This window comes from Gadus morhua, chromosome 23 (genome assembly GCF_902167405.1).
Source record: "Gadus morhua chromosome 23, gadMor3.0, whole genome shotgun sequence".
Classification (NCBI taxonomy): domain Eukaryota; kingdom Metazoa; phylum Chordata; class Actinopteri; order Gadiformes; family Gadidae; genus Gadus; species Gadus morhua.
The window spans coordinates 7,487,598-7,511,607 of record NC_044070.1 but is presented as its reverse complement, the minus strand read 5'-3'; the positions used below and the strand labels follow the sequence as shown (position 1 = coordinate 7,511,607).

Below are 24,010 nucleotides of genomic sequence, written 5' to 3'. Positions count from 1 at the left end.
CTGCAGTAAATGTTTTTTTTGTTTATTTAATACTGGCTCAGAAAAACTCCTCAGGGGGTCTACGACACCGCTCAACCCCAGGGGGCCCAATGGCAGGTTAATGCAGGCCTGTCTGGGAGGTGCGCTAATCGTTCTCCTTCTCCTGCTGCTTTCACTGGGTACATTTCAGTTAAGTAGCGGCTGGTGCCGGACTGAATATCCGTCGAATATCAAACCTAAATCCAACTTCACCGCGGTAAGGGTCCGAAGTTATTGCAGGTACCAGGTAGGATACGTGAACTGAGGGGAGAAGTCTAGGGACATCTGGTGGACAGATGAAAACTCACACTAAATAACTTAAACACAGCGACCACGACAAGGTCTTCCCTCCTACAAACTCGGAGGGGCTCAACGGGATCTGCGGTCGTGAGGCGGCTTGGCGGGATATCGCTGCCCTCAACTTAACATGTTGGTGCTGCTTCTCTGCCTCTTGTCCGCAAGTCTACCTGCACATTCCCTCGTCGAGAGAAATGATGCTCCGATCATCGGTAAGAAACTTAATATATGTCGTTCTAAAAATAGACCGAGAAGAAAAGTGTTGAATTGATATATTGAAAAATGAATAACCCTTCTCAAGGTATACTGACTCAGGAGACCAGTAGACTCCCGCCAAACATGACGAGTTATCTCGCCGCCTCTTACGTTAAGTACGTGGAGTCCGCAGGAGGAAGAGTTGTCCCCATCACGTAAGTGTTTGGTTCTTTTACAAAGAAAGCACGGAACTAGACTAAAACTGAGGGAGACCACTTGGAACAATTTTGGTGGAGGTGTGCATTATCTTTGGATAGGCGTGGAAGCCGTGGATTACCCCCCATATAAACACTAGTGTGAATCAATTGTTCACCAATTCAGGCTTTTCCTTTTCCTAATAAAATAAAATATTATTGCTATATTGTTTGGAGGGAAAGTCCTTCATTATGTTTTTTTTGGAACATAGGCCTATAAAATGTAAGTAGTAAATATTCAGTTCATATTTTGAAAATGTACAACATGTATCAAATCAGTGAGCTAGAGAGTCACAGGTACACTATTCCATTTTTTACGGTATAATTTTGATTCATGAGTGAGAACGTTGGTGACATTTTGACACCACTGTCACCGCTATATGTAGGGGTTGAGATGTCGTTTTTTTTTCTTAACATGGCCCACATGTAAACCATAAACAAGGGTTTAATCCACAACATTAACTGAACGAGTTCTTATCTTTCTTATTCATTTACTGCCAGGGTTAGGGGTTAAATTCCCGTCAGGGCCATGCATATCTGTCACTGTCTATATGACAAAAGTTTTTTAGCGATGGATTGCAATTTGCCCAGATTTTGGTGGAATTGTCTGCATAAAACATACAAATCTGATTTAGCTCGGCGTTTTTTCTACCACAGGATCTACCAGTCATTGGAGCATTATACCAGCCTCTTCAACTCCCTGAATGGGTAAACACAGTCATTGTCTTTATCCCAACCCAGCTGTTAACGATGCCTAGTGGGGTTAAGTTACACAGTTCGCTGAACACCTGAATGTAATGTTATACGCCAACATGAAAGAGTGGATTATCCAAAGCGTTTCGGTGTTGCATCTGAACGTAAATTACTATAAAAAATGTCTTTCTAAAAACAGGAAAATCATACACTCCTTGAATTGTGACTGTTTTACGAAAGGTATTTGAGTACCTTACACCAAATTAATTATGTTTTTTAACTGTAACTGTACTTGTTGACAGCGTCATTTTCCCAGGTGGTGCGTCCAACCTTATTACATCGGGTTATGCCCGGTCTGCAAAGATATTCTACCAGCTGGCTCTGGAGGTAAAAACGAACAAAAAAAAGTAAAATACAGTACAACAACACAGCACTTTTTTGCTACATTCACCTGGCATAGTATTACCATACTGGCAGTCAAGGGACGATTGCATAACGTTAAAAAAAAAAATCATTTCACAAATTAACTTTTGTTTTTGTCTGAGTACCGAATGCGAAATTCCACATCAAGTTCCCCCATCCAGCTTGCTTTAGAGCCAAGATGGCCGTTAAGTGAAGAAGGACCATTGAGCTCCTTCCTGCATGCGTTTTCCATTTCAGGCCAACACCAGAGGGGACTATTTCCCCATATGGGGCACGTGTCTGGGCTTTGAAGAGCTCACCTACCTGACCAGTGGGAGGCTGCTGCTCTCTCTCACCAACACCAGAGGAATACCTTTACCCATGGTCTTCACAAACGGTACCAACTTCACGGCTCCAAAACGACCGCTGGGTACCAACATCCGCATTACATGTGGCTGCAGTCAGATAAGCTTGAACCATACATCCTAAATAGTTGTCATTGTTGTTACAATTAGCCTTCAGTCATTTACCTTCACTACTGTCTTCACCACACATGACGTATATCATATATACGTTTATTATGACCTTGATTTATATTTGTTTGAAATGCCTTTGAAGGAAGGTGATTTATCAGTGCTACACTTTTTCACTGTGCATTATCACAAGGCATTTTTACAGTGCCGAGGCGGTTCGGTCGCAGCTTAGCACGCCCGGCAATTTCACCGTGTTGCCTGTGAGAAACCGAGGGGGTAAAATCCCACGTTCGCCACAGCGCCGGCTTTCTAGGTTCACTAGAGAAGGCGGGGCTATGCACAGAGTCTAGACCCCTTTAGAATAATTTGCATACTCCCAAATGTTTTTATTTTTTCCTAAATGAAGACACCCTATATGCAAGAATGAGTTCACGTCTGAGTGTAGGCTACAAACGTGATTAACTATTTACATGTGCAGAAATGCCAACATATTCTTTATTTTGCTGACCACTTGTATTTTATCCCGACAAAAGCATCGTAAGGAAGGTTCTCCAGTTCGAACTACTCATGTTGATAAGGTTGTCTCTGTCTAAGCAACGCAGCAACACCTCCATCCAAGCCCCCCCCCCCTCGAACCGCAGAGCCGTCTAATCGCATTTACATCAAAATGAAACCGCCAATGTGTGTAGGGTCCGGGAGGGTAAATTGGGGTGCTAGCTCAAGCAGGCAATTTACCTTGGGCAGTGTAAACGCGCGGCGCAGACCATGCCGGGAGAAAGGCGTGCATAAGACGGGCATGTTTGGCAGTGTAACAACGTCTAGAGTCATTGTGTTATAACGGCTGACTTACAGATCCCCGGCAGAGCAGGATGTTCGGAGGGTTCCCGCCAGATCTTTTGGATGACATGGCCGCCGAGCCGATATCAGCCCACGTCCACAAGTGGAGCGTCACGTCTGATGTAGGCCCTGTCAAAATCTTTACACATATATTTAATTTTTCTATTTTGGAAGGGAGAGAGCCGTGGCCAAGAAAAGCAGCACAAAAAAACGGTTGCAGAAACACATTTAGAGAAAACTTGAAATAGGTTAAAATATTTTACAGTTACAAAAATATACAACATATTCAAATTACACAATTAAACGCAGATGCCTGGGGTGAGAAGCATTGATTAAAACAACTATTTACTCCTCCTTTAACTTAATTCTCCTCCTTATTTCTCCATCCAGAATTAAGGTAAATCTGTAACCTTTGACCTCTGTGATAACCAGTCAAACTACTATTGCTCCATAGAGCGTACAGCCTAAATTTGTTTCTTGGGAAACAATACAGCAGATTCATTCCCATGGTCCAGATATTTTGGGTTACAAGCAAGTTTTCTTTATTGTTTAATTTTAAAGTAAATAGTGATGTATTTTGTTGTTCTGTATATAAATGTGTGCCGTTATTCGCCAAGTCAGTCTCCATAAAGCTTTACAAAATGTTATTGTTTGCGGCTCTTGTTTCAGGTCTTTGAAAATTCCACAGAGCTGAACATGTTTTACAGAGTTCTCTCTGTAAACAGTGACGAAACAACAGAATTTGTGTCGACTATGGAAGGTAAGCAGCCCAGTCACATGACCCATCTACGAAAACAAAGACCCAAACAAGCCTCATAAGTATACATCTCTTCTCCTCCCACCAGCGTACAATTATCCCATCTATGGAACCCTTTGGCACCCTGAGAAAAACGCCTTTGAGTGGACCCGGGACTACATCCCCCACTCACCAGCTGCCATCAAAACCACCTTCTTCATGGCCGACTTCTTTGTCAACGAGGGTCAGAACGATGCTATTTTGCTTTTAGAGTCACTCGATAGAAACAAAACTTGGTGTTTTGAAGGCAGCGCCACGTTATTTTAATGTAGCTTAACACTTTAAACTTCATTCAAAATAACATGGTACAATGACTTGGAACAGGGTAATGTTTTGTTTTCCAAAGCATGAGCAACTTTTCTTCTGATAGTTGGACTTCCTGTCAACACTCTGTATATTTAGTTGCATGGTACATTCAGAATATGGGACTAAGAGCCGTCCATATAGCAAGGCCTCTCCATTTTAAAGTCTGTCACAGCCTAATCGTGCATGTTGGGTAACCCATTCCCATTATAACTATTGCGCGATCTCTCAAGCCTTTTACTTTTTTTTTATCTTGTTTGTCTTTCTACAGCGAGGAAGAATTTCCACAAGTTCAACAACAAGACAGAAGAGGACAGCAGACTGATATACAACTATAGTCCCCTATACTCCTCTCCCGGAGGTTCTGTGTTTGAGCAAAAGTACTATTTCCCTTAAGATCTACATGTAGGCCTATATACAGCCCACTCTGATATATAGTGCCCTGATAGATGTAATCATAATAGAAGAAAACTCTCTTCTTATGAAAAATAAAGCAATGTTAAAAACTAAAATCACCATGTGCTTGTTTGTTGTATTTCTTGTCCAACTAGGAAGATGGTCCTTCTAAACACATGGGTCGACTTTTACATCAAGTATTAGTGCCAGTGGTGCAGGTTAAGCATACCTACGCGTGCGCACACACACACACACACACACACACACACACACACACACACACACACACACACACACACACACACACACACACACACACACACACACACACACACACACACACACACACACACACACACACAGCCCAACCCAACCCAACCCCCGAGTGGTTTCAAGGTGAAGACCTGTGATGAGCTGTACCTACAATTCAGATGGAAGAGAGACAAACAATAAAGACAGTGGGGAAAAAAAAAAAAAAAAAAGAGAGAGAATCTTTGTCTTGGTCCTGAGGCCGCAGCAAGAGAACCTTATGGATCTGGAAGTGTTTACACGCTATTGTCCATCGAGTGATTTCAATGAAATCTAAATTACCTATGTTTTTATTAAACATGGTTAAATTAGACTAACTTATAATGAATGAACAATAACCCATATTTATTACATTGCAGAAATTTGTTTTAGAATGGAACATACCATCTAAGATGTCTGATCTTGCGTAAGAAACTTTTGTTTAAAGTTATGCAGATGAAGTTGAATAACCTCAATGACAAATATGATCGTATTTTACTGACATATTCTATTATGTGCATGATATATGCTATTATATTAGAATTCTACAAAATTCTTAAAATAAATGAGCAAAATACTGTAATTTAAGTCGCCGGTCTAAAGATTACAGATGGGTTAAACAACAGCATAATTAAAATTCCATTTCGAAAGTCTATCTAACACACACCAGAGGTGCGTTCAAGTTCAGCGAACATAGGCGAACGTTCGCAACGAACGCGTTGACATTAAACAATTAATTTTGAACGATTTTTGAACACCGTTCTAAACAAACTGTAAACGAAAAAAATGGATACGAAGGCCATGGTATTAGCGGTAGCCTCCATGTTAATGGAAGAGTTTACAGAAGAGGGTTTGCAAGTGGTCGACCTCGTTGAAAGCCTACTGCAGACAACCAGTACGGAAAATTCAAGAATAGAGGGCTACGTCACCGAAGTTGTACCCACTTACTGCGATATAACGTTCAAATCGCATTTTAGGATACAAAAGACAACAGTTGAAGTAAGGGTGTAGATTGGCTATATGAAACGTTTTATCTATTGCTTTCTGTGTAGGAAAGGAGTAAATGATTTCAATATAGTTTAGTTTAATGCCATGGCAACGAATGTCACGTAGCCGAAGTGTTTGTGGAGAACTACCTCTTCAGACAGTTTACCTATGTTCGTAAACGTTTGCTTGCTTATGTTCGTTTAACGGAAAATGTTTAAAATCGTTCGCGAACGTTCGCCTATGTTTGCGATTCTGAACGCCCCTCTGATGGAGCCAAGAATCACATGATGTTGTTGCCGGAAATCGACCGATTGTTCCACATCGCAGCAACAACGGGTCGCCTACATGGAGTAAGATAGCATAATGATGGACGTTGTGAAGGGTCTGCGCGGCACAATTGCTCACGTAGTCGCTAAACCAAACATGTCTGTGTTGTTTTTATGCGTTACGGTCGACATCTTCGTGTTGCTTTTCTGCGTAACGGTCGGATCCGTATCTGGACTTTCCTTCAAGAGAAACGACGCTCCAGTGATAGGTAAGGACTAGGGCTTAATGTAGTCATCTGAGAAGTAGACCTATGAAGGGTGTTTGTCGTCCAACAAAGTACAAGATTATAATAGTTGATGTTAGTTTCATTCGTGGATTTAAAAGCAATGTGGAAATACATTGGATGCTGTGTCTTCAGGTATATTGTCGCAGGAGTCCTATTCACCCCCGCCTAACGTCACGTCTTATATCGCTGCCTCCTACGTTAAGTATCTGGAGTCAGCAGGAGCCAGAGTGGTCCCTGTGAGGTGAGTGGTCCCTGTGAGGAGAGTCTTCGTGTCAGGTGTGCCCCCGGTCAAACAAACAAACCGGTTGAAAACTCAAGCGTTTCCCCCCCCCCCCAATAGGATCAACCAGACATTGGAGCAGTATAAAAGTCTCTTCAACTCCCTGAATGGGTGGGTACATGCCTATTCAATAGTGTCTATTGGTAATTGTAGAGTGCTTATGTCTTATTCACAGCTGCTATTAAGGCCTTGAGGAGTTAAGATACAAGTTTAGTGGAAGATTCAACTGTGAATAATACACCAACATGAAGGAGCACAATTTAATATGAGCTGTAACCTTTAGGTTGAGGCTATTTCAAATATATATAATCCAAAATATGTAACACTAACAAATCTGTGCTTCTAACTTTGACAGCATACTTTTCCCGGGCGGTGGGGCCCATCTTATTACATCAGGTTATGCAAGGGCTGCAAAGATCTTCTATCAGCTGACGATCGAGGTACTCTGCTCAAAGTACAAAGGCATGCTCTGCTATCTACTTAGATATGTGCGACATACAAACATCCAAATACTATGTAGGTCAATTATGGCACCCCTAACCATCCCTGGAAAGATGGATCCCCTACTCTTCGTTCCTTCTCAAGGTTTCTCTCTCGATAATTAAGGGAGTTTTTTTTTGCCCACTGGGAGGGTTAGGGTTTGTCATAAATATATGGCCTGTAATGCCCTTTGAGACTCGATACTCTGATTAAGGGCTATACAAATTCAATTGACTTGACAGCTTTGATATGTTAACTAGTGAATAAGTAATAATAAATGCATATACAAATAACATGCTTCCCTTTAAGCCGGTGTCACGAAACTAAAGATCCCCTGTGTGTGTGTGTGTGTCCTTTTCGGTGTCACGACAGGAACAGGGTAGGGCAGGGAGAACGGGGAGTGGGTTGAAAGACAGAGGGAGTGCCCTGTAGGGTAGGGCCGCGAGTCGGGATCTAACCCTGTCACCATGAGGCGTACCGTCTGTGTGCTCGGTGCACCGTTGACTTACATAGTGAGGCCTACGGTGACCTACATAGTGAGGCCTACAGTGCACAAGGGGCTATGATGCAAATGTTTTCGCTTTAGGCCAATTCCAGAGGAGACTACTTCCCCGTGTGGGGCACCTGTCTGGGCTTGGAGGAGCTCACCTTCCTGACCAGCGGGAAGCTTCTCCTCTCTTCCACCAACACCAACGGCGTGGCTTTACCCCTCGTCTTTACCAATGGTAGGCTCCCCCCCCCCCTTCACACCAACCCCCAGGAACCAGCAGGGCTTGCAATTTCTCGTTAAATGTGATTTGCGTCTGATGGGCTGTTTTTATGTCTCGGAGGGGAGGTATCTGGCCCTGACTAGACAATTAAGTTGAATACTTTTCTATTTTATGATATACACATGGTGATGAGCATCCCTTACAGTGAATATGAAAACAATACAGAACAATGATTGTGGTTATAAGTCAATTATATTACATGATTATAAAATGTTTTTTCTCATCATGGCCATCCCAAATTAGGAATTGGGTCGCCGGAAGGCCTATATTGGCCCATGTTTTCTTCTCGGGCCGAACGGTTCTAGGTTCAATAGCTTATGTTTTCAGCCGACAGTAACATAGCCTACCCTAATCCCTACCTGCTCTGTAATGACGGAATTATGAAATATATACCCTCAATGAGGCTTGCACTTTGTCATTGTGAATCCCATTCATTTATCAGTATAATATATACAATTCTGAAATATAGCTGTTGCTCCCCTACAGAATCCAGGGTAAGCAAGCTGTTCAGCGGCTTCCCACCAGACCTTCTGACAGCTCTGGCCTCTGAAGCGCTCACAGAGAACTCTCACAGACTGAGCCTCGCAACTGAGGTAGGAGTCGATTCCTGACACCGAAACTCAGCCAGAGGGTGGGAGTTCGAAACCCAGTGTCCACAGCCTACCCTGTAGGCCTTCCCTAGCACAATGCCCTGAACCCAACCTGCTTATTGATATGACGTGTATTCAACAATAATTCAAAGCCCTTTGTATAAAAGTGTCTGGTGTATAGGTCATGGAGTCTGAACGTTGCAGTTCAAACCTAATGTTTAAGCCAAATGTTGAAAGATTATGGTTTAATTTTGTCTGTGAGAACAAATGATTAAATAAAAGCCCAAAACAAGCCCAAACAAAATAAAACATTTTGCGCTAAGGGGTTCTGCCCCGTCTCATGAAGTAGTTGATTTCTGTGTTTCAGACCTTCAGAAATAACCCGGAGCTCAGCAAGTTTTACAGAGTGCTCTCAACCAACAGCGACGAAAAAACTGAATTTGTGTCGACTATGGAAGGTAAAAACAGTCACACACAGTCTGCGAAAACTAAGAAAAAAAAAAAAGTCATAATTTTTTAAGCATATTGGAATGCTTCGTGAGTGCTAAACGAACCTATCTTTTCGCCTCTTCATCAGCGTACGACTACCCGATCTACGCAACCCAGTGGCACCCTGAGAAGAACGCCTTCGAGTGGACCCGGGACTACATCCCCCACTCACCAAACGCCATCAAAACCACCTTCTTCATGGCCGACTTCTTCGTCAACGAAGGTCAGAACTAGCAGCCATTTCTCGCTCAGTCGCTCGACGACGGCGTCGTGCTCAAGGAGGACAGAGAAACTCGGGTGACTTTGATCAGCTGTGAGGCACCGAGCAAAGTCCCAACGGTTCTCCACACTCATGAAATGAGTCGTAAGAATGAACAGCTTTGAAAACAGGAATTAACCTTTGATCGCTATCCTCATACTCCTCCCGTGTGATTTGAGTTTTAATTTGTCAACAAAGCGAAACGCATAAGCAGTCATGTATATTCCAGGAAATATGATCCTGCCTAATTGTGCTGAAGAATGAGAGATTTCTTCAGCCCTTTGTTTCCTCCCATTATATAAATTGAGCGATGATCAGACCAGCTCTCAGTGAAACCTGAAATGTTCTCTTTCTTGTTTTGGTTGTTTTTTTACAGCAAAGAAGAATTTCCACAAGTTCAGCAGCGAGGAGGAGGAGCGCGATGCCCTGATATACAACTACACCCCCCTGTACACTAATGGCTCTGCCTTTGAGCAGGTTTACTACTTCTAGGAACTACATATCAGGGTGGCCATTATATTAGCAGAAAGGGGGTTGGTTCAGTCCCTCATTTCCGCTGGCCCGACCCTCGGGTGTCCTAAAGCAGGACGGCTCTGACCCCTACTTGCTCCTTATTGAAATGTGAACAACTCCGCTCACTTTCGATGAAAGAGTCTGAAATATACCCCAGAGTTGTCTGAAATATACTCCAACCGGACAGACCAGAATGTGCCATCAGATGGGATTGAAATAAAAGCAATTTTTTTTAATATACTGACACGCCTGCTTCTTATAAAAACAAACTTCACGACCGGTTGTGGCTTCTCTTCAGAAGGGCAGGCCGGTGCCCGCTCGAGAGCACCAAACAGCAGTCTGAACAGAATGAACGATGATAAAATATTTTTTTCCTTTTATTCTAACATTGACCTTCATGCTGCATTTCTGCCGTTCTTCCGTCCCCGCTGTCTTGTTCGGATGCAACGAAGAGCGTCTTTTAAAAGTCCTTCCGCCGGCGACACGGGAGAGTCCAACAGAATCCCACGCGGTTCTCATCTCAAAAGTCTCGTCTCCTCACTCGGTTACTGCGTTCCGGGAGACGGGACTGAAGTGTAAACGTCCCCAAAATGCCGCACGCACAAATAACACTCCATGGACACTGTTTTTTTCGGTTCTTTTCTTTTTCTAGAATAAAATATTTGAGTAACATTTACACATCAAGCAGATGAAAGTGGGACCTCAAATCATGGTACTACCGGGGGGGGGGGGCACATTCAAGATGTCAAAATGGCTACAGGGAAACATAGGCGACCAACGATGTTACTGCAGATGACTGCTTTACACATGCAGCGAAAACAATGGCAAGAAGCATTCAAATGTAAAAAAGAAAACAAAGACCCCAAAAACATTTATATACACATATAAAAAGTAAGCAAACACCATTTTGTATGATGGCCATTATATTTGTTCTCCAACTGTCAACTCCCTCCTCTTTATACACAAATCTTGTATGTGGTGTTAATGCTAGTGTCTGGGCTCAACTGATTCTCAGTGGGGGCGGTGGTGAGTTAGACCGGATCGTGTGACTAAGCCTTAGTAAAGTACTTAATATGTAGCTTCTATACATGGTGGATAAGCATGACTTGTAATCAACGTTGTACCCATTTGTTAAGGACAACAATGCATGCAGATATGCTATGTCTTTGTGTAGCGTTGCAGCTAACAGGCCCACAATGAAAGGGATTGTGGGAATATAGCAGTAGTTCCCTAACAAGTTTGTCGTTGATAGCACAGGATCATTTTTCAGCCCCCCCCCCCCCCCTCCCTCATATTTCATACATTATCCTTGGAAAACGTTTCGAAATATATTTTTACATTTACATAACTTAAAAACAGTTATGAAAACCAAACATAACTGTGTTTTACATAGTTTGGGAACCACTGGCTTGTGCCACACACTTTAACAAGGAACTAGGAACTTCTTATATGGAATGGTTGATACGACTGAAATAAGCTCCAGCGATGACCTTCTGAACCTAGAAAGAATATGTGTTTGTATGTTTCTCGGAGGGAAACTGTTTCCAAAGTAAGGCACAGTGACCTGCAAAAAAATTCATGTTTTTTTTTTCACCCACAAACGAAAGTAAAAAACGATTCAAAACGTCCATGAAATGATTCGTGAAATAACAACCTCAGAAACAAGATTGAAGCTTTGGACTGATCTTGTCTTGTTTTTTTTACTCCCCAATTTTTTTTTTGACAGTTGCCATATCCGTCAACACTGAAATACAATAACGAAACTACGCAGTTATACGAACATGGAGCGGAAACATCGGTATACCAAAAAGGAAAAAAGCCAAGTGTTGTTGTTTTTTTGTTTGTCACTGTGCTAATTTACATACCGTAAGAACAAGAGACATAACCACAGTCCGACATCAAAGTTCTTCACAACTTTAAAAATAGCAAGGTTTTCCAGCTCTACCACTGGCCGTGTGAAGCAGTTTCATTATCTTTGCTCAAATAGAGGATCCATATTGACAAAGTTTGTGCTCTAAAAGTTTAAAGTTCATTTCTTTAGTTTAGCCATCAGACCGAAGTCCTGACTGAGCGGAAACTGAGCTCTCTCTCTCTCTTTCTCTCTCTCTCTCAAGTGAGGTGATGCGATGGTCTTTTTCCCGATTGTGTGAATCAGACCAAGAGTGGGCCGAAAGATGCTCACTCATCTGGAACTTAAGTGTAACCGACGTATTCAGCAGAATCCAACATGGGTTGAGATTCGTTGTTGGATGGGGGGGGGGGGATGCTTCCTTGGAGTCTGTGCAGTATTATAAAAGAGAGAGAGAGATGGATAGCGAGGGGAACGGCGGAGGGAGGACGTTGGTGAGATTGGCCGTCTGCTGCTGTAACGGGCAGTCTGAGGAGGGACAAAGTGACAGGGAGGAGCAGAGCAGGACGAAGGGGCTGGAGGTGGGGGGGGGGGGGGGGGGTTGCAACTGGTGGCCGTGATGTGGAGGTTGGTCTGCGGGTCGTGCGTGGTGGTGTCGACGGGAGGTCCAAAGAGGAGGAGTGCGGTGCAGGGCTAACTAACCCTCGTCTTCGCTCTCCTCCTCCTCCTCCAAGGTCTCCTCGAACAGCTTGTCCGGTAGTCTGAAGCACTCCTCGAAGAAGTTGACCAGGGATTGGCTGAGGTGCAGCCGCGTGGCGTCCCCGGGCAGGAAGTGGCCCTCGTCCGGGTAAATCTGGGGGAAACAAACAGGACGTGTGTGTGAGTGCGTCTTTCTCCAGAGTGCCACGTTGTCTCCATCCAGGGGTCCCCACACGTTTCATGCCGTGACACTGTGGAGGACGTGGCCGAGGACCCAACTCATTTTGCACATTATCAATAACGTGTCAACAAAGAACATGTTTATGTTTTGTATGTCGAAAAACGCAATAATCCTCTTTTAGTCATCAAACGTACTAATGATGAAACAAAATCTTCATCATTTGTCCCACTCGGCCCCCTGTTACAATACTCTCGTGGATCCCGACCCAGCACTTGAGAACCAATATTCTACGCCAACGTACAGACGGATCCGGGCGTCTGGAGAGGCCCAATAAACTAAGGAAAATTGAGTACTTCATTGATTTATTGAGCACTTATTCCGATTTGGGTTTTTGTTTCATTCTATGATTAAATGTCTGTCAATTGCATTGGGCACCAATTGCATTCCGAACCATCCTTGGAAGGAGGGATACTTTTTCTGTGTTCCTTCTCGAAGAGAATACATCAATGGATTCTTTAATTTGCCTTTAATTTGAGGGCGATAATGCTTTCATATAAGGCTGGCCTGTAAAGCCTATTGAGACTACTAATTGAGACTATTATTTTATAATTTTAATTGAATAGACTAAATCTGAGCACTGTTGTACTTAAAAGACAGAGGGGTTTGACATTCGTTTATATCCAGGACCAGGTTCTAGGTCTGACGGTACAACGACCCCACCTAGAGGATCATGTTTGTACACATATAATATATAATATATAATTATATTTTTACATTAACGGGAACTTGAAAGTTACTTTGTGTAGCGTAACTGATGCGATGTAAGTAATTCATACAACAAAACATAAGAACAAAGTTTGTCTTGACTTTGAAAGGATCTACTTCACCCTGCAGCTCCCATTTGGCACATCTGTCAGCGTAGGCACTTGTGTGTGCGCGTGTGTACATCGACGCACGCGCATGTGTACATCGACGCACGCGCATGTGATTGAAGTAACTGAACTATGGGCCTGTGATAGCCTGTGCAGGAACAATACCCGTTGGTATCAGACACTAAAAGGATTATCTCGTTGTCTAATGCTGCTAATCCCATTATGTGGAGGGAATGCTTTGTGTTGGGTAATCCTGAGGTCTGCGTGTCGGATCCTTCTGGGTCTGAGGATAGAAGACGCGCTGGAGCGCATCGAGAGCACGAGTCAAGCGTGGAAGTGTCAGGATTTCCGCGCATTAGGACCTGAGAGCTGGCTGCAGATGTCACAGCTGGGGCAATGCATTGGAAGTGTTGTGTTGTTTGGCTGTAGTGGGCTGTGAAGGGTAACTTACCTGTAACGTATAGTTTGCCCTTTCACTGATAAGCTGGGCGATGAATTTGGCTGTATGCTGAAAATGGACTTTTTCTAAAAAAACAAAATCAAAACATAAAACAATACAATTATGTAAAGAAGAAATATCAAGAAAGGTATGCTTCATTGTCAGAGTTGCAATAATCTTTCATTCTTATTTTTAACAAGCCCCTACTTTACCACCAGGTGTGAGGTAACCATTACCAGCCATTTAAAAATACATCCCATAGGGACAGGAGCTGGAGTGTCCATCCCGATGCATAATGGGTAGTATAGCCGTTTGACTGGGTAGGGTCCAGGGCTGATCTACCCATCATGCATCTGGGCGGGCACTCACACTTGAGCTGTCAATATGGGGACGATTTGTAATTTCTTATACTTGGAAAAAAAAAAGATGGGGCCCTTTCACATACTTTAACTTAAACAAAACATGCCATGAAGAGAGGCCAGCTAGCGTCCCGTCTTACCGTCGGCGGTCGGGTGGACGATGAGAAACCGTTTGTCGCTGAACTGCGAAGCTCGATGACCCAGATTTGTGTTCTTCACCATGGCGATGGAGGAGTGAACGATTGACACAAGGTTCATTACAGAGTGGACTTGGCGATAGCGGCGAACGGGAGTAAGGTGTTTATTTATTCATCAATGAAGGAGTGTTAGTTACCGTGTACGCCCTGGGGTCCGGCTTGGGCAGACCGAGGTACCGCTCAGAGAACGCGGAGGCTGCAAGAGAAGAGAAGGGAGGTGTTTCAAGGTTAAAACCATCATCAGGAATCATTACATATCGTTTCCAACATATTTTGTAACTCTCTCTCTCTCTCTTTCTCTCGCTCTCTCTCTATAACTTTATAGACTACTTATTGTTTTATTTAATATATTTTTGGCACATGAACAGATTATCTAGGCTATGCTGTAGTGTGTTCCCTGCCTGCAGCCGGCAGCAGAAGGAGTCATCATTAAAAGCTGATTTGGTTTACCCCTGTGAGACACAAGATGCTGTCTTTCTCTCACAGACAAACTTGCACCGAGACAGCTGGTGTCACTGCAGAGTGTTGTTAAGTTAACATGCCGAGTGTGTCTACCACCAATATGTGTTTGAGAAGATGTCTTTGCGTCACAGTCTCCACACACACGCACACACACACACACACACACCACATATGGTTTACAAAATGACACTGTCAACGAAACAGGCTGAGGATCCTCGCCGGATTCTCACTTTCTGGAAGTTGTTAGTATTAGAAACACACACACACACACACACACACACACACACACACACACACACACACACACACACACACACACACACACAACCACACACAACCACACACACACACACACACGGTTTACAAAATGACACTGTCAACGAAATAGGCTGAGGATTCTTGCCGGGTTCTCACTTTCTGGAAGTTGTTAGCATTAGAAGCACACACGCACACGCACACGCACGTGCGCGCCCACACACACATCCCTTACCGTATAATTCAAAGTCAGTGATAGGAGAGAGAACGGCTCCACATTTGACAGGAGACTCTTCAGCACTGAGCAACAGGCTGGTCACGTAGCCCCCGTACACCTTAAACACACAATGCATTTAAATTGATACCTCGCTAACTAGAGCTAGCACCTGCACACTAAACACACAATGAGGGCTAACACAGTACCCCTCTAACACACAATACATGTATATTGATACCTCGCTAACTAGAGCTACCACCTGCACACTAAACACACAATACATTGACATGACCTTAAAATCAATACATTTACATTCATAATCCGTACCTACAGCTAGACACTACACTTTACAATTCACTGATATAATCCATAAATTCACAATGTAAGCGAACCCCTTACTCACATAATCATTTCCATGATATAATATAATAATAATATAATCTTACCTTTCCAAATGCACCGATTCTCGACTTGTCAACAAAAGGCTCTTTTGAGATGATTCTGTGAAAAAAAAAAAAAAAAGGATTCTGATTATTATCCATGAACCCTTTTTTGAACTTATTGATCGCCTTTTGATTACCAACCAAGAAGACCAGAACACAAGCCTGCATCTACGATCTGACCTCATGCAGCACAATGATTGAGATGCTGGCTGTGATCCCCAGTCCCTACAGCCTGTCCTGTAGGCAGCCATGAGCAAGACGTCCACAACCCCCCCGCTTGGTTCTTTTGCATTTGCTCCATAAATGTGTTGAGTGACGTGAGTGTTTGTCTAGACCTGTAGGTGGGCCTATCGTTCCAACACGTCGGGTAATGAGAAAGAAGCATTGGTATTAAACGTGTTGATTCCCACTACACCGCGGGACGTCTCGGGGTTTAAACTAGACACCAGTAAGGCGACAGAAGCCGACCTGAGCGCCTCCAGCTGGTCCCGCTCCTCGAACAGGCCCAGCTTCTTCTGGACCCGGTGCAGCAGGTTGGTCCCCTGGAAGCCGCTGCCCCGCCCGTCGAAGCGCACCACGATGGCGCCGAAGCTGCTCACCAGCACGGCGGGCCAGTCCATGTCGAAGCGCTCCGACACCATCTGGCCACCGGGGGTGCCGTCGCTGCACCGGACACACAGACGCAACGTAAACGCTGTGCCCACGGTGTATACCGTAGAACAGACAGTGGAAGTTACTTCTGTAACATAGTTAGCATGGCTGTAAGTGTGTGTGTGCGTGTGTGTGTGTGTGTGTGTGTGTGTGTGTGTACATACACCATTAGCAGCAGGGGGTAATGAGATGTTTCCATGAAGCCGGCAGGTTTAATGATCTGCATAGTCAGTGCTTCAATAGAACAAAAACGATAGAAATTAAGAACCACACGTCAGGCAGTAAAGGTCATACAGTTTAGGGATGAGGACTTTGGCCAATGTTTGGACTATGTTCAGAATCACTGATGCAGAACCATAAGTGCAAGCACTGTGGCAGAAGTATGAATTCACCTCAAACACCTGAAGTCCTCACAATACATTTCGCCCCACTAACCCTTACACACCAAAGCCCTAACGAATACCACTTTGTCCCACTAACCCCTACACACAATCTACAATCCTCAGAAAAATTTTAAAACATGAATAAAATAATGTTTAATGTAACAATGTCGAAATACATGAATATAATACAGAATAATATATGCATACAATAATATACAAATATAATAAAACAAAAACATCAGTTCATCAAATGTAATCCATAAATGTAATGTAACTTAAATGAGGTCATACTGTAGTCCTCTATGCTGATCTCCTTGTACTCCACCCGGGGCATCTGCATGGAGTCCAGGGTCCGCTGGAGGTTCTCGTTGGTCTCCAGGTCGTACACCTCTGGATCACACACACGCACGCACAGACAGGCGCACACCCGCGCGCGCACACACACACGCACACACACGCGCACACGCACACGCACACACACACACAGACAGTTCATATATGCATCGCTCTCATTTTGTTTCACCTGCTTTGCATTTCTATTGCTGTTATGCAAAAAAAACGCTCTATGAATAAAGTTGAATTAGATTGAATGTATGTGGTGGCATGAGGATCATTGTATCGCACGCACAGAGGCCATTTTATGGGGAAAATTATGATTATGTGATGTGTGTTATAAAGGTTAAAGAAATGCATACAAATAAAATATTGGTATGTATATATATATTGGTATTTCAGATTGTTATATCAGGACCGTGATGAGAATGAGAAGGAAAATCATTGCTGAGTGGAATTCAGGAACAGACAAACAAGAAAATAATAATCAAACAGTAGAATAATTGGGCTGAAAGTTTTCACAATATTCGTCAACTCTACCATTACATTTCCGTAAAAGGTCATGTTTATACAGTTTCATTGTAGTAATACAGAGAGGAAAAACAAGTTCTCCATCATCATAATCATTCATGTTCTGACAGAGGTTAAAGCAATCCCAAACACACACACTGACACACACACACACACACACACACACACACACACACTTAATCACATTTCAGGATGTGCATATTGGCAGCAGGCTTGGCTGTGATTTCATAAGGGCGTCCATCGTATGGGGTCTAACGCAATTACGACACGCATCCAACATCTGCTCCCTGACAGACGAAGACTCAGCACCAAGATGGCTGCCCCCCCCCCCCTCCCCACCACTCATCGCTCTGTCTATTTGACAAGATCATCGTTCCTCTGCAGTGTAAACTTGTTATTGCGTTGTCTCTCCGGACGGCCTCCACTCGTCTCGGAGGCCCAGGAGTGGGGTGTGTGGAGCACTCACTCTGCCGGTCCTGTGTGTCGTAGACCGCCACGAACGGGATGCCGGGACCTGAGGCGGAGACAGGGGAACACAAGAGGGTTCCTTCAGATCCTTTCCTGTCTCTTAACCCAACGGCTTTAGCTTCGCTTATTTGGCTGTGGTTGAAATGACAACAGGTCGAAAAAAAAAATAATCAATGATAAAAATCGATGATCAAAAAACTGAAAAAATACAAATATTCATGCATGTTTCATGCATGAATATTTGTATTTTTTCAGTTTTTTGATCATCTATTTTAGTAGTATTTGTTTATTTCTAAACACTCATTGGACATACACTTTAGATTGGACTTGAACACTTTACACTGCTTTAACAACACTTGTTGTCCTGTATTTGTATGCTGTCTGTCTCACAGGTCTAAAATGCACTGTAACCTGCGCTGTACCGGTGCACTGTACTGTAACCTAGGTTACCCTGCACTGCACTGTAACCTAGGTTACCCTGCATGGCTGTGCAGGGTAAGTGTTACCTTGTAGTATTCTAATGAAGTTTGTAAAGGATAAATAAAGTCATTTGAATAAAGTTAGAAATGTATTTCCATTGTGCGTCTATTGACCCACACCGTTCATTTTGACTTTACTAATTTCCCGTCCGGTTTTAATAAAGAATTTCTTATCATAGTACGGCTTATCTTATCTTCCCACCTCATATTTTGTAGTTTATAGATGGATTTACTTTTGCTCCTTTGGCTGACATTTAAAATCATCACTAAAATGTGTTTTTCTTAACTATTCAAAACTTCCTCTCCTGGTGACATTTTGATGCAGAAAGAGAGAGAGACAGAAAGGACCAACAGAAATGCCTCTATACACATTGAAGTGCATCAAAGCCAAATAAACTAAACCCGATCCCGGGTTATCTCCACCCTCTCCATCCTCTGACAAGAACACAAACCCTCAGACATCAAAGTCCGCACAAAGAGAATTTCACAAGATCCCATAAACATCAAAGTCCTCACAGAGACTACTTGACCACACTAACCCTTACACATCAAAGTCCTCATCAGTCTCACAACCTTAGACACCACAGTACTCAAAATGTTGTTAAAACTAAGTGAAAAACACCACAGTAGTTCATCACACTAACTCTGGGCACACCAAAGTCCTCTTTAGTAGAACTAAGCGATAAACACCAAAGTCCTCATTGGTAAAAAAAACCTTAACACACCAACGTCCTTATTGGTGGTCCTCAGAATGAAAACTAAGCGATAAACACCAAAGTCCTCACAAGTAAAACTAACTCTGACACACCAACGTCCTCATTGGTAGAACTAACCTTAGCACACCAAAGTGCGAAAGACTAAGATCAAACAAACCATCATCATCGTAGATATTCTCATTACCTTGGCAATTGAGCAGGAAGTAGCTCATGTTGAGGCTGAAGGAGCCCGTCACGTAGCCACACCCATCCAGGAAGTCACATGATAGACAGCGACGGTTAAAGGTTCCAACGGTGTCTGCGCTGCGGACAGACCAGCGGAAGACCAATACATCTCACACTTTTCACGATATATTCAGACTGGAATGGCTAGACCACATATGATAATGAACGGACTGATGAATATATTAATATTTAGAGCACAACCATATACATTTACAGTAGGATGAAATTAGGTACCTGTACAGGTGTCTTCGTTTGGGGTCGTCCTCTGTGCTAAGAAAGTATCTGTGAAAGCCACAAGACTGATTCATTTTTGACTTGCAACTTCTATTATTTGATAGCATCAAATAATAAATGCTAATATAATATGTTAATATCAAATAAAGTACGACCTTCCCATCAAGGTCGAATAACTTTATGTGTATGTGTGTGCGTGTGTGTGTGTGTCTGTTTGTGTGTGTGTGGGTGTGTATATGAACACCCCCCGCAGGCACGCGCACACACACACGCACGCACGCACGCACGCACGCACGCACGCGCGCACGCACGCACGCACGCACGCACGCACGCACGCACGCACGCACGCACGCACGCACGCACGCACGCACGCACACACACACACACACACACACACACACACACACACGTACGTTAGTTAATGTTAGTTAATGTTAGTTAGTTAATTAGGAAAAGTCCTTGCGTTCTTCCGTGTGTGCTGATCATCACATTATGTCAGTAGGTGACGTGCACATGTTTGAGCGTGCATGTTCGCGAAGCATGCATTTGTGCGTGTCTTCCTGCCACATGTCTATGTGCTATGTGTGTTTGTCTATGCTGATAATGTGTATGCTATTGCAGGACCTGTGTGAGTGTGTGTGTGTGTGTGTGTGTGTGTGTGTGTGTGTGTGTGTGTGTGTGTGTGTGTGTGTGTGTGTGCATGGGGTTTCACTCACATCAGCTGGTTGTCCTCATCATACGCCAGGACTTGCGTCACGTCCCAGTCCCCTGAGGTGATGGACTGCAAGGTGTCAGTGCTGGTGTTGGCCTGTAGGGGGAGGTAAACACACTGACCTGAAGCACCCCTTCCAATGACATCTGTCATCCACATTACAGTAACTCAACTGTCCATGGTTTTAATAAAAAACATATGTATTTTATTAAAGAGAAGGTATTTTAGTTATGAGTAGATGGAGGGTTAGGTTTTTTTTATAGGTAAAAGTAAATACATGAAATGTATTTATAAGAACTCTACTGGGAGTGAACGTTTTGTAAGAAAATATACGTTTAAACATCTACGTTGTTATCTGGAAGACACTATACAGTAACAAACCAGCAGAGGGCCCCAGCGAGCTCTACCCTGTCCGCGTCCACCGGCCCCCGCCGGTCGGGTCAGGGAGAAGAAGACGTACCTGGGTTATGGACATGGAGACGTGGAAGAACTTCCCTCTCCCTCCCTGAGGGATGGCCCTGGTGAAGAACAGCTTCAGCCCGTCCTTGGAGAACAGGGGCTTCTCGTTCTAAACACACACACGCACAAACACACAGCGCACACACACACACTTGAGTACTCTTGAGGACTGCAGTCTGAATAGGCATTCATTTGGGAATGAGGGGGATTATAAACCCAGTGGATGAACACAAACCTGTCTATGGAGCCAGCCCTCACTCTCGTCCTCGTGTTTCTACAGAGCAAGAGAGAGAGAGAGTGACAGAGACAGAGAGAGAGAGACAGAGAGACAGAGAGACAGAGAGAGAGAGAGAGAGAGAGAGAGAGAGAGAGAGAGAGAGAGAGAGAGAGAGAGAGAGAGAGAGAGAGAGAGAGGAAGGTTAATATTTAGCTCCTTTTTCTAGGGGAGTGGGACACTTTTAAAGCACATAATACGGGCCGGTCCCTCCAGGGTCAAGGTCACGCGACTCTGGAGGGACCGTTCAATTTGTATTGGATGCAATATGGTGAGGGGTAAAGGACTATGCGGCATCTCGGTGGTAATACCACCCACACCCTTTCCCCTGACCACAGTACCCTGACCCTGTCCTTCAGAGCCCACCCAGGAGGTCGTACCTTGGTGCAGACCCCGGTGGTGGCCTCGCACAGCGTGAGGACGGAGATGTTCTGTGCCCGGTTCAGCCAGTTGATGGCCAGTTTGGTGGTGGTGGCCCACTTCACCATGGTGACGTAGAACTCCCTGGGGAGGCACGGCAGACGGGCGGGTTTCAGGTGGAAGAGGAAACTGGTAGCGTACCAAGGGGAGCCGTCACGCTTGGCTTTTCTCCTCAAATAAGAGAGCACTGCTTCAAATTCTGTTTTTACACGGTCTCCAATGGAGACCATTAAATGACCGATGACATAAATTGTCATATTTTTGGGCGGCGTTTTTTTCGCGCAATGGAGCTCATGCAGCAGAACGCGGGCTTCACAAAACTGTATGAAGCAGTACTTTCTTATAGGAGAGAGTTGCAGTGCGGGACAGTTCCCCTTTTAGACTGGAGACAGTTTCTACAGTCTGGAGACTGTTTTCACAGGGACACAATGGACATGGACTTAAATGCATCCAGTTCTCAAACAGGCGTGACAAAGATGTTTCAGACTTGCATAGTGTAAATGTTTCTATCAATAGTGAATAATGGAATAGTGTAAATTCAAAGTTATCGACAGGCAGCTGGAAATTGCATGATGGGAGATGTGATAATTATTTCTACTTATCACACTTTAAGGCATTTGGCCACAGGACAAGTTTAATCCGCTGCCAGAATTTAAATGGTGTTTGATTTATGGATATTGAAAACAGATTCAACCCAGTAATGTGTTGGTTTTTATGTCACCAAAAAAGTGTTAATTAGTGTTGAATGGGAACATTTGGAATGTGTGATGGTAGTCGGGGTCCCTACCCCATTCTAGGGTCTTCTGGTCTCCTCATTTCAATGGTGTGAAGAGGCCCGTGGAGGTTCACCACGTACAGGGTGATGACTGGGTTCTCTTCCCCCGCCTGGAGGTAAGGGTGGCCGCAGGGGACAAAAGGAACCAAAGCAAGAGCAGGTAAAACGGATGATATTAGTGTCTGAGCTTAAAAGATAAATACGATTGAACATACTTTGGACACGTTGCTATTTTCCCTTACACTTGATAACTGTTCTCGGGTTCACCGTCATCCCTTCCTCTCGAAACCGTTTGAGAACCATTTTATCGTAAGAATAGCGTTTACGAGGACCCCACGTACCTTGGGGTAGTGATACTCCTTCCCTGTGGGATACGGGATCCCGGTGAACATGGGTAACTCCATCTTGGGCACCAGCGTGTCGTTAATGGTGGCGTAAGCCAGTCTGGCGCCATCGGGTGACCACCAGTGGGCGATGTGGGACTGGAAGATCTCCTCTGCAAGAGACAAAAAACTGAATTGGTCATACTAATGCAATAGAAATCCAAAACAGCTTTTTATCTGTTTTGAACGTGACGTTATGTCCTTTTTGATCATCACCATAGTCACCTTTGCCTTTTCATCACTGGTACTGAAATAAATCCCCAATTTAGACAGATAAGACTGATGTGATGTTTCTGCCATTCTCCCCAAAACCCGATGTGAACGTTCCACTCTGCTGCAAACACAGGTGGCGTTCTTTTTGTTCTTTTCGGACCACTGAGTGCCTTTTAAAGAGATATTAAAATACCCTCAAAATGTTTAAATTGTTATTCAAAATGGGTCGTTGCCAAATTGAAAGACTTGTTAGGGGAAATCCCTAAAGAGCTGATTTAATATCCTTTAGATAACATGAGTTGACAACCCGCATTTCGATTTTCATTTCAATATTAAAGTCATACAGTCTACAAGGAGTACTGTCAAACTCTTGAGCAACAGTGAGGAACAGTGATGTGAGGAAACCTAAATATATCCCGGACGACGCCTGTATTTAAATTCCTGCCCATGGAGTTGATTCAACATTGGTTCAAGGGTGCTTTGTTCCAAGCCTGTCTCTGCGTCGTGTGTCTATTGTTTTTTATCACACTCAAGCAAACAATTTCAAAACACATTGTTGTTGCCCACTGTGTTTTCTGTGTGTGTGTGTGTGTGTGTGTGTGTGTGTGTGTGTGTGTGTGTGTGTGTGTGTGTGTGTGCTTGCATCTATGTGTGTGCCTATATGAAACACAACCTTGTACTTTGCACTTTTGTTCTAACCTGCATTCTAGGAAAGTCACCCCTCACAGTTGAAAAGCACCGCTAAGAGCAAATTATTTCGCTTCTCTGTACGCTTCCACATCCAAACACAAACAACTCCCTGCACACACAAACACACACCCACACAGATCAGATTCTTTTCCAGCTGAACTCAAACACAGTCGTCATCAAGCAATGCTTGTTTCAAAGTTGTTCAGGGAACTTTTTTT

General features: G+C 43.8%; 3 protein-coding genes across 7 annotated transcripts in view; 2 read left to right on the top strand and 1 right to left on the bottom strand.

Moving 5' to 3' along the window:
- Positions 1–355: 355 nt before the first annotated feature.
- LOC115537390 (gamma-glutamyl hydrolase) lies at positions 356–4,802 on the top strand. The gene is made up of 9 exons (XM_030349294.1): positions 356–527; positions 617–725; positions 1,422–1,472; positions 1,760–1,844; positions 2,118–2,256; positions 3,185–3,291; positions 3,839–3,929; positions 4,015–4,149; positions 4,540–4,802. The coding sequence occupies exons 1-9, from the start codon at positions 446–448 to the stop codon at positions 4,662–4,664; spliced, it is 924 nt and encodes a 307-aa protein (XP_030205154.1). The 5' UTR covers positions 356–445; the 3' UTR covers positions 4,665–4,802.
- Positions 4,803–6,160: 1,358 nt separating this feature from the next.
- LOC115537226 (gamma-glutamyl hydrolase) lies at positions 6,161–10,113 on the top strand. The gene is made up of 9 exons (XM_030348978.1): positions 6,161–6,474; positions 6,625–6,733; positions 6,833–6,883; positions 7,128–7,212; positions 7,839–7,977; positions 8,509–8,615; positions 8,980–9,070; positions 9,190–9,324; positions 9,737–10,113. The coding sequence occupies exons 1-9, from the start codon at positions 6,303–6,305 to the stop codon at positions 9,850–9,852; spliced, it is 1,005 nt and encodes a 334-aa protein (XP_030204838.1). The 5' UTR covers positions 6,161–6,302; the 3' UTR covers positions 9,853–10,113.
- A 126-nt stretch (positions 10,114–10,239) lies between these two features.
- dpp6a (dipeptidyl-peptidase 6a) overlaps positions 10,240–24,010 on the bottom strand; it is a 170,519-nt gene continuing 156,748 nt past the window's right edge. For all 5 annotated transcript variants that reach the window (XM_030348975.1, XM_030348977.1, XM_030348972.1 and 2 more), the window contains 18 exons: positions 22,848–23,002; positions 22,519–22,616; positions 21,692–21,815; positions 21,273–21,311; positions 21,039–21,146; positions 20,583–20,674; positions 19,867–19,914; positions 19,592–19,710; positions 18,211–18,258; positions 17,172–17,270; positions 16,662–16,731; positions 16,315–16,509; positions 15,850–15,904; positions 15,422–15,521; positions 14,607–14,665; positions 14,413–14,485; positions 13,926–13,999; positions 10,240–12,575 (listed from right to left, as the gene is read on the bottom strand). In XM_030348975.1, coding sequence (XP_030204835.1) covers positions 12,420–12,575; positions 13,926–13,999; positions 14,413–14,485; positions 14,607–14,665; positions 15,422–15,521; positions 15,850–15,904; positions 16,315–16,509; positions 16,662–16,731; positions 17,172–17,270; positions 18,211–18,258; positions 19,592–19,710; positions 19,867–19,914; positions 20,583–20,674; positions 21,039–21,146; positions 21,273–21,311; positions 21,692–21,815; positions 22,519–22,616; positions 22,848–23,002 — 1,712 coding nt within the window. In that variant the 3' untranslated portion in view covers positions 10,240–12,419. The remainder of the gene's footprint in view (positions 12,576–13,925; positions 14,000–14,412; positions 14,486–14,606; positions 14,666–15,421; positions 15,522–15,849; positions 15,905–16,314; positions 16,510–16,661; positions 16,732–17,171; positions 17,271–18,210; positions 18,259–19,591; positions 19,711–19,866; positions 19,915–20,582; positions 20,675–21,038; positions 21,147–21,272; positions 21,312–21,691; positions 21,816–22,518; positions 22,617–22,847; positions 23,003–24,010) is intronic.

Bases quoted from the DNA above. Each gene is read 5' to 3' on its own strand.
- LOC115537226 (XM_030348978.1), top strand. From the start codon at position 6,303: ATGATGGACGTTGTGAAGGGTCTGCGCGGCACAATTGCTCACGTAGTC. The intron at 6,884-7,127 runs GTGGGTACATGC...TAACTTTGACAG, and splicing joins CTCTTCAACTCCCTGAATGG to CATACTTTTCCCGGGCGGTG. The intron at 9,325-9,736 runs GTCAGAACTAGC...GTTTTTTTACAG, and splicing joins CGACTTCTTCGTCAACGAAG to CAAAGAAGAATTTCCACAAG.
- LOC115537390 (XM_030349294.1), top strand. From the start codon at position 446: ATGTTGGTGCTGCTTCTCTGCCTCTTGTCCGCAAGTCTACCTGCACAT. The intron at 1,845-2,117 runs GTAAAAACGAAC...TTTCCATTTCAG, and splicing joins TCTACCAGCTGGCTCTGGAG to GCCAACACCAGAGGGGACTA. The intron at 3,930-4,014 runs GTAAGCAGCCCA...TCCTCCCACCAG, and splicing joins ATTTGTGTCGACTATGGAAG to CGTACAATTATCCCATCTAT.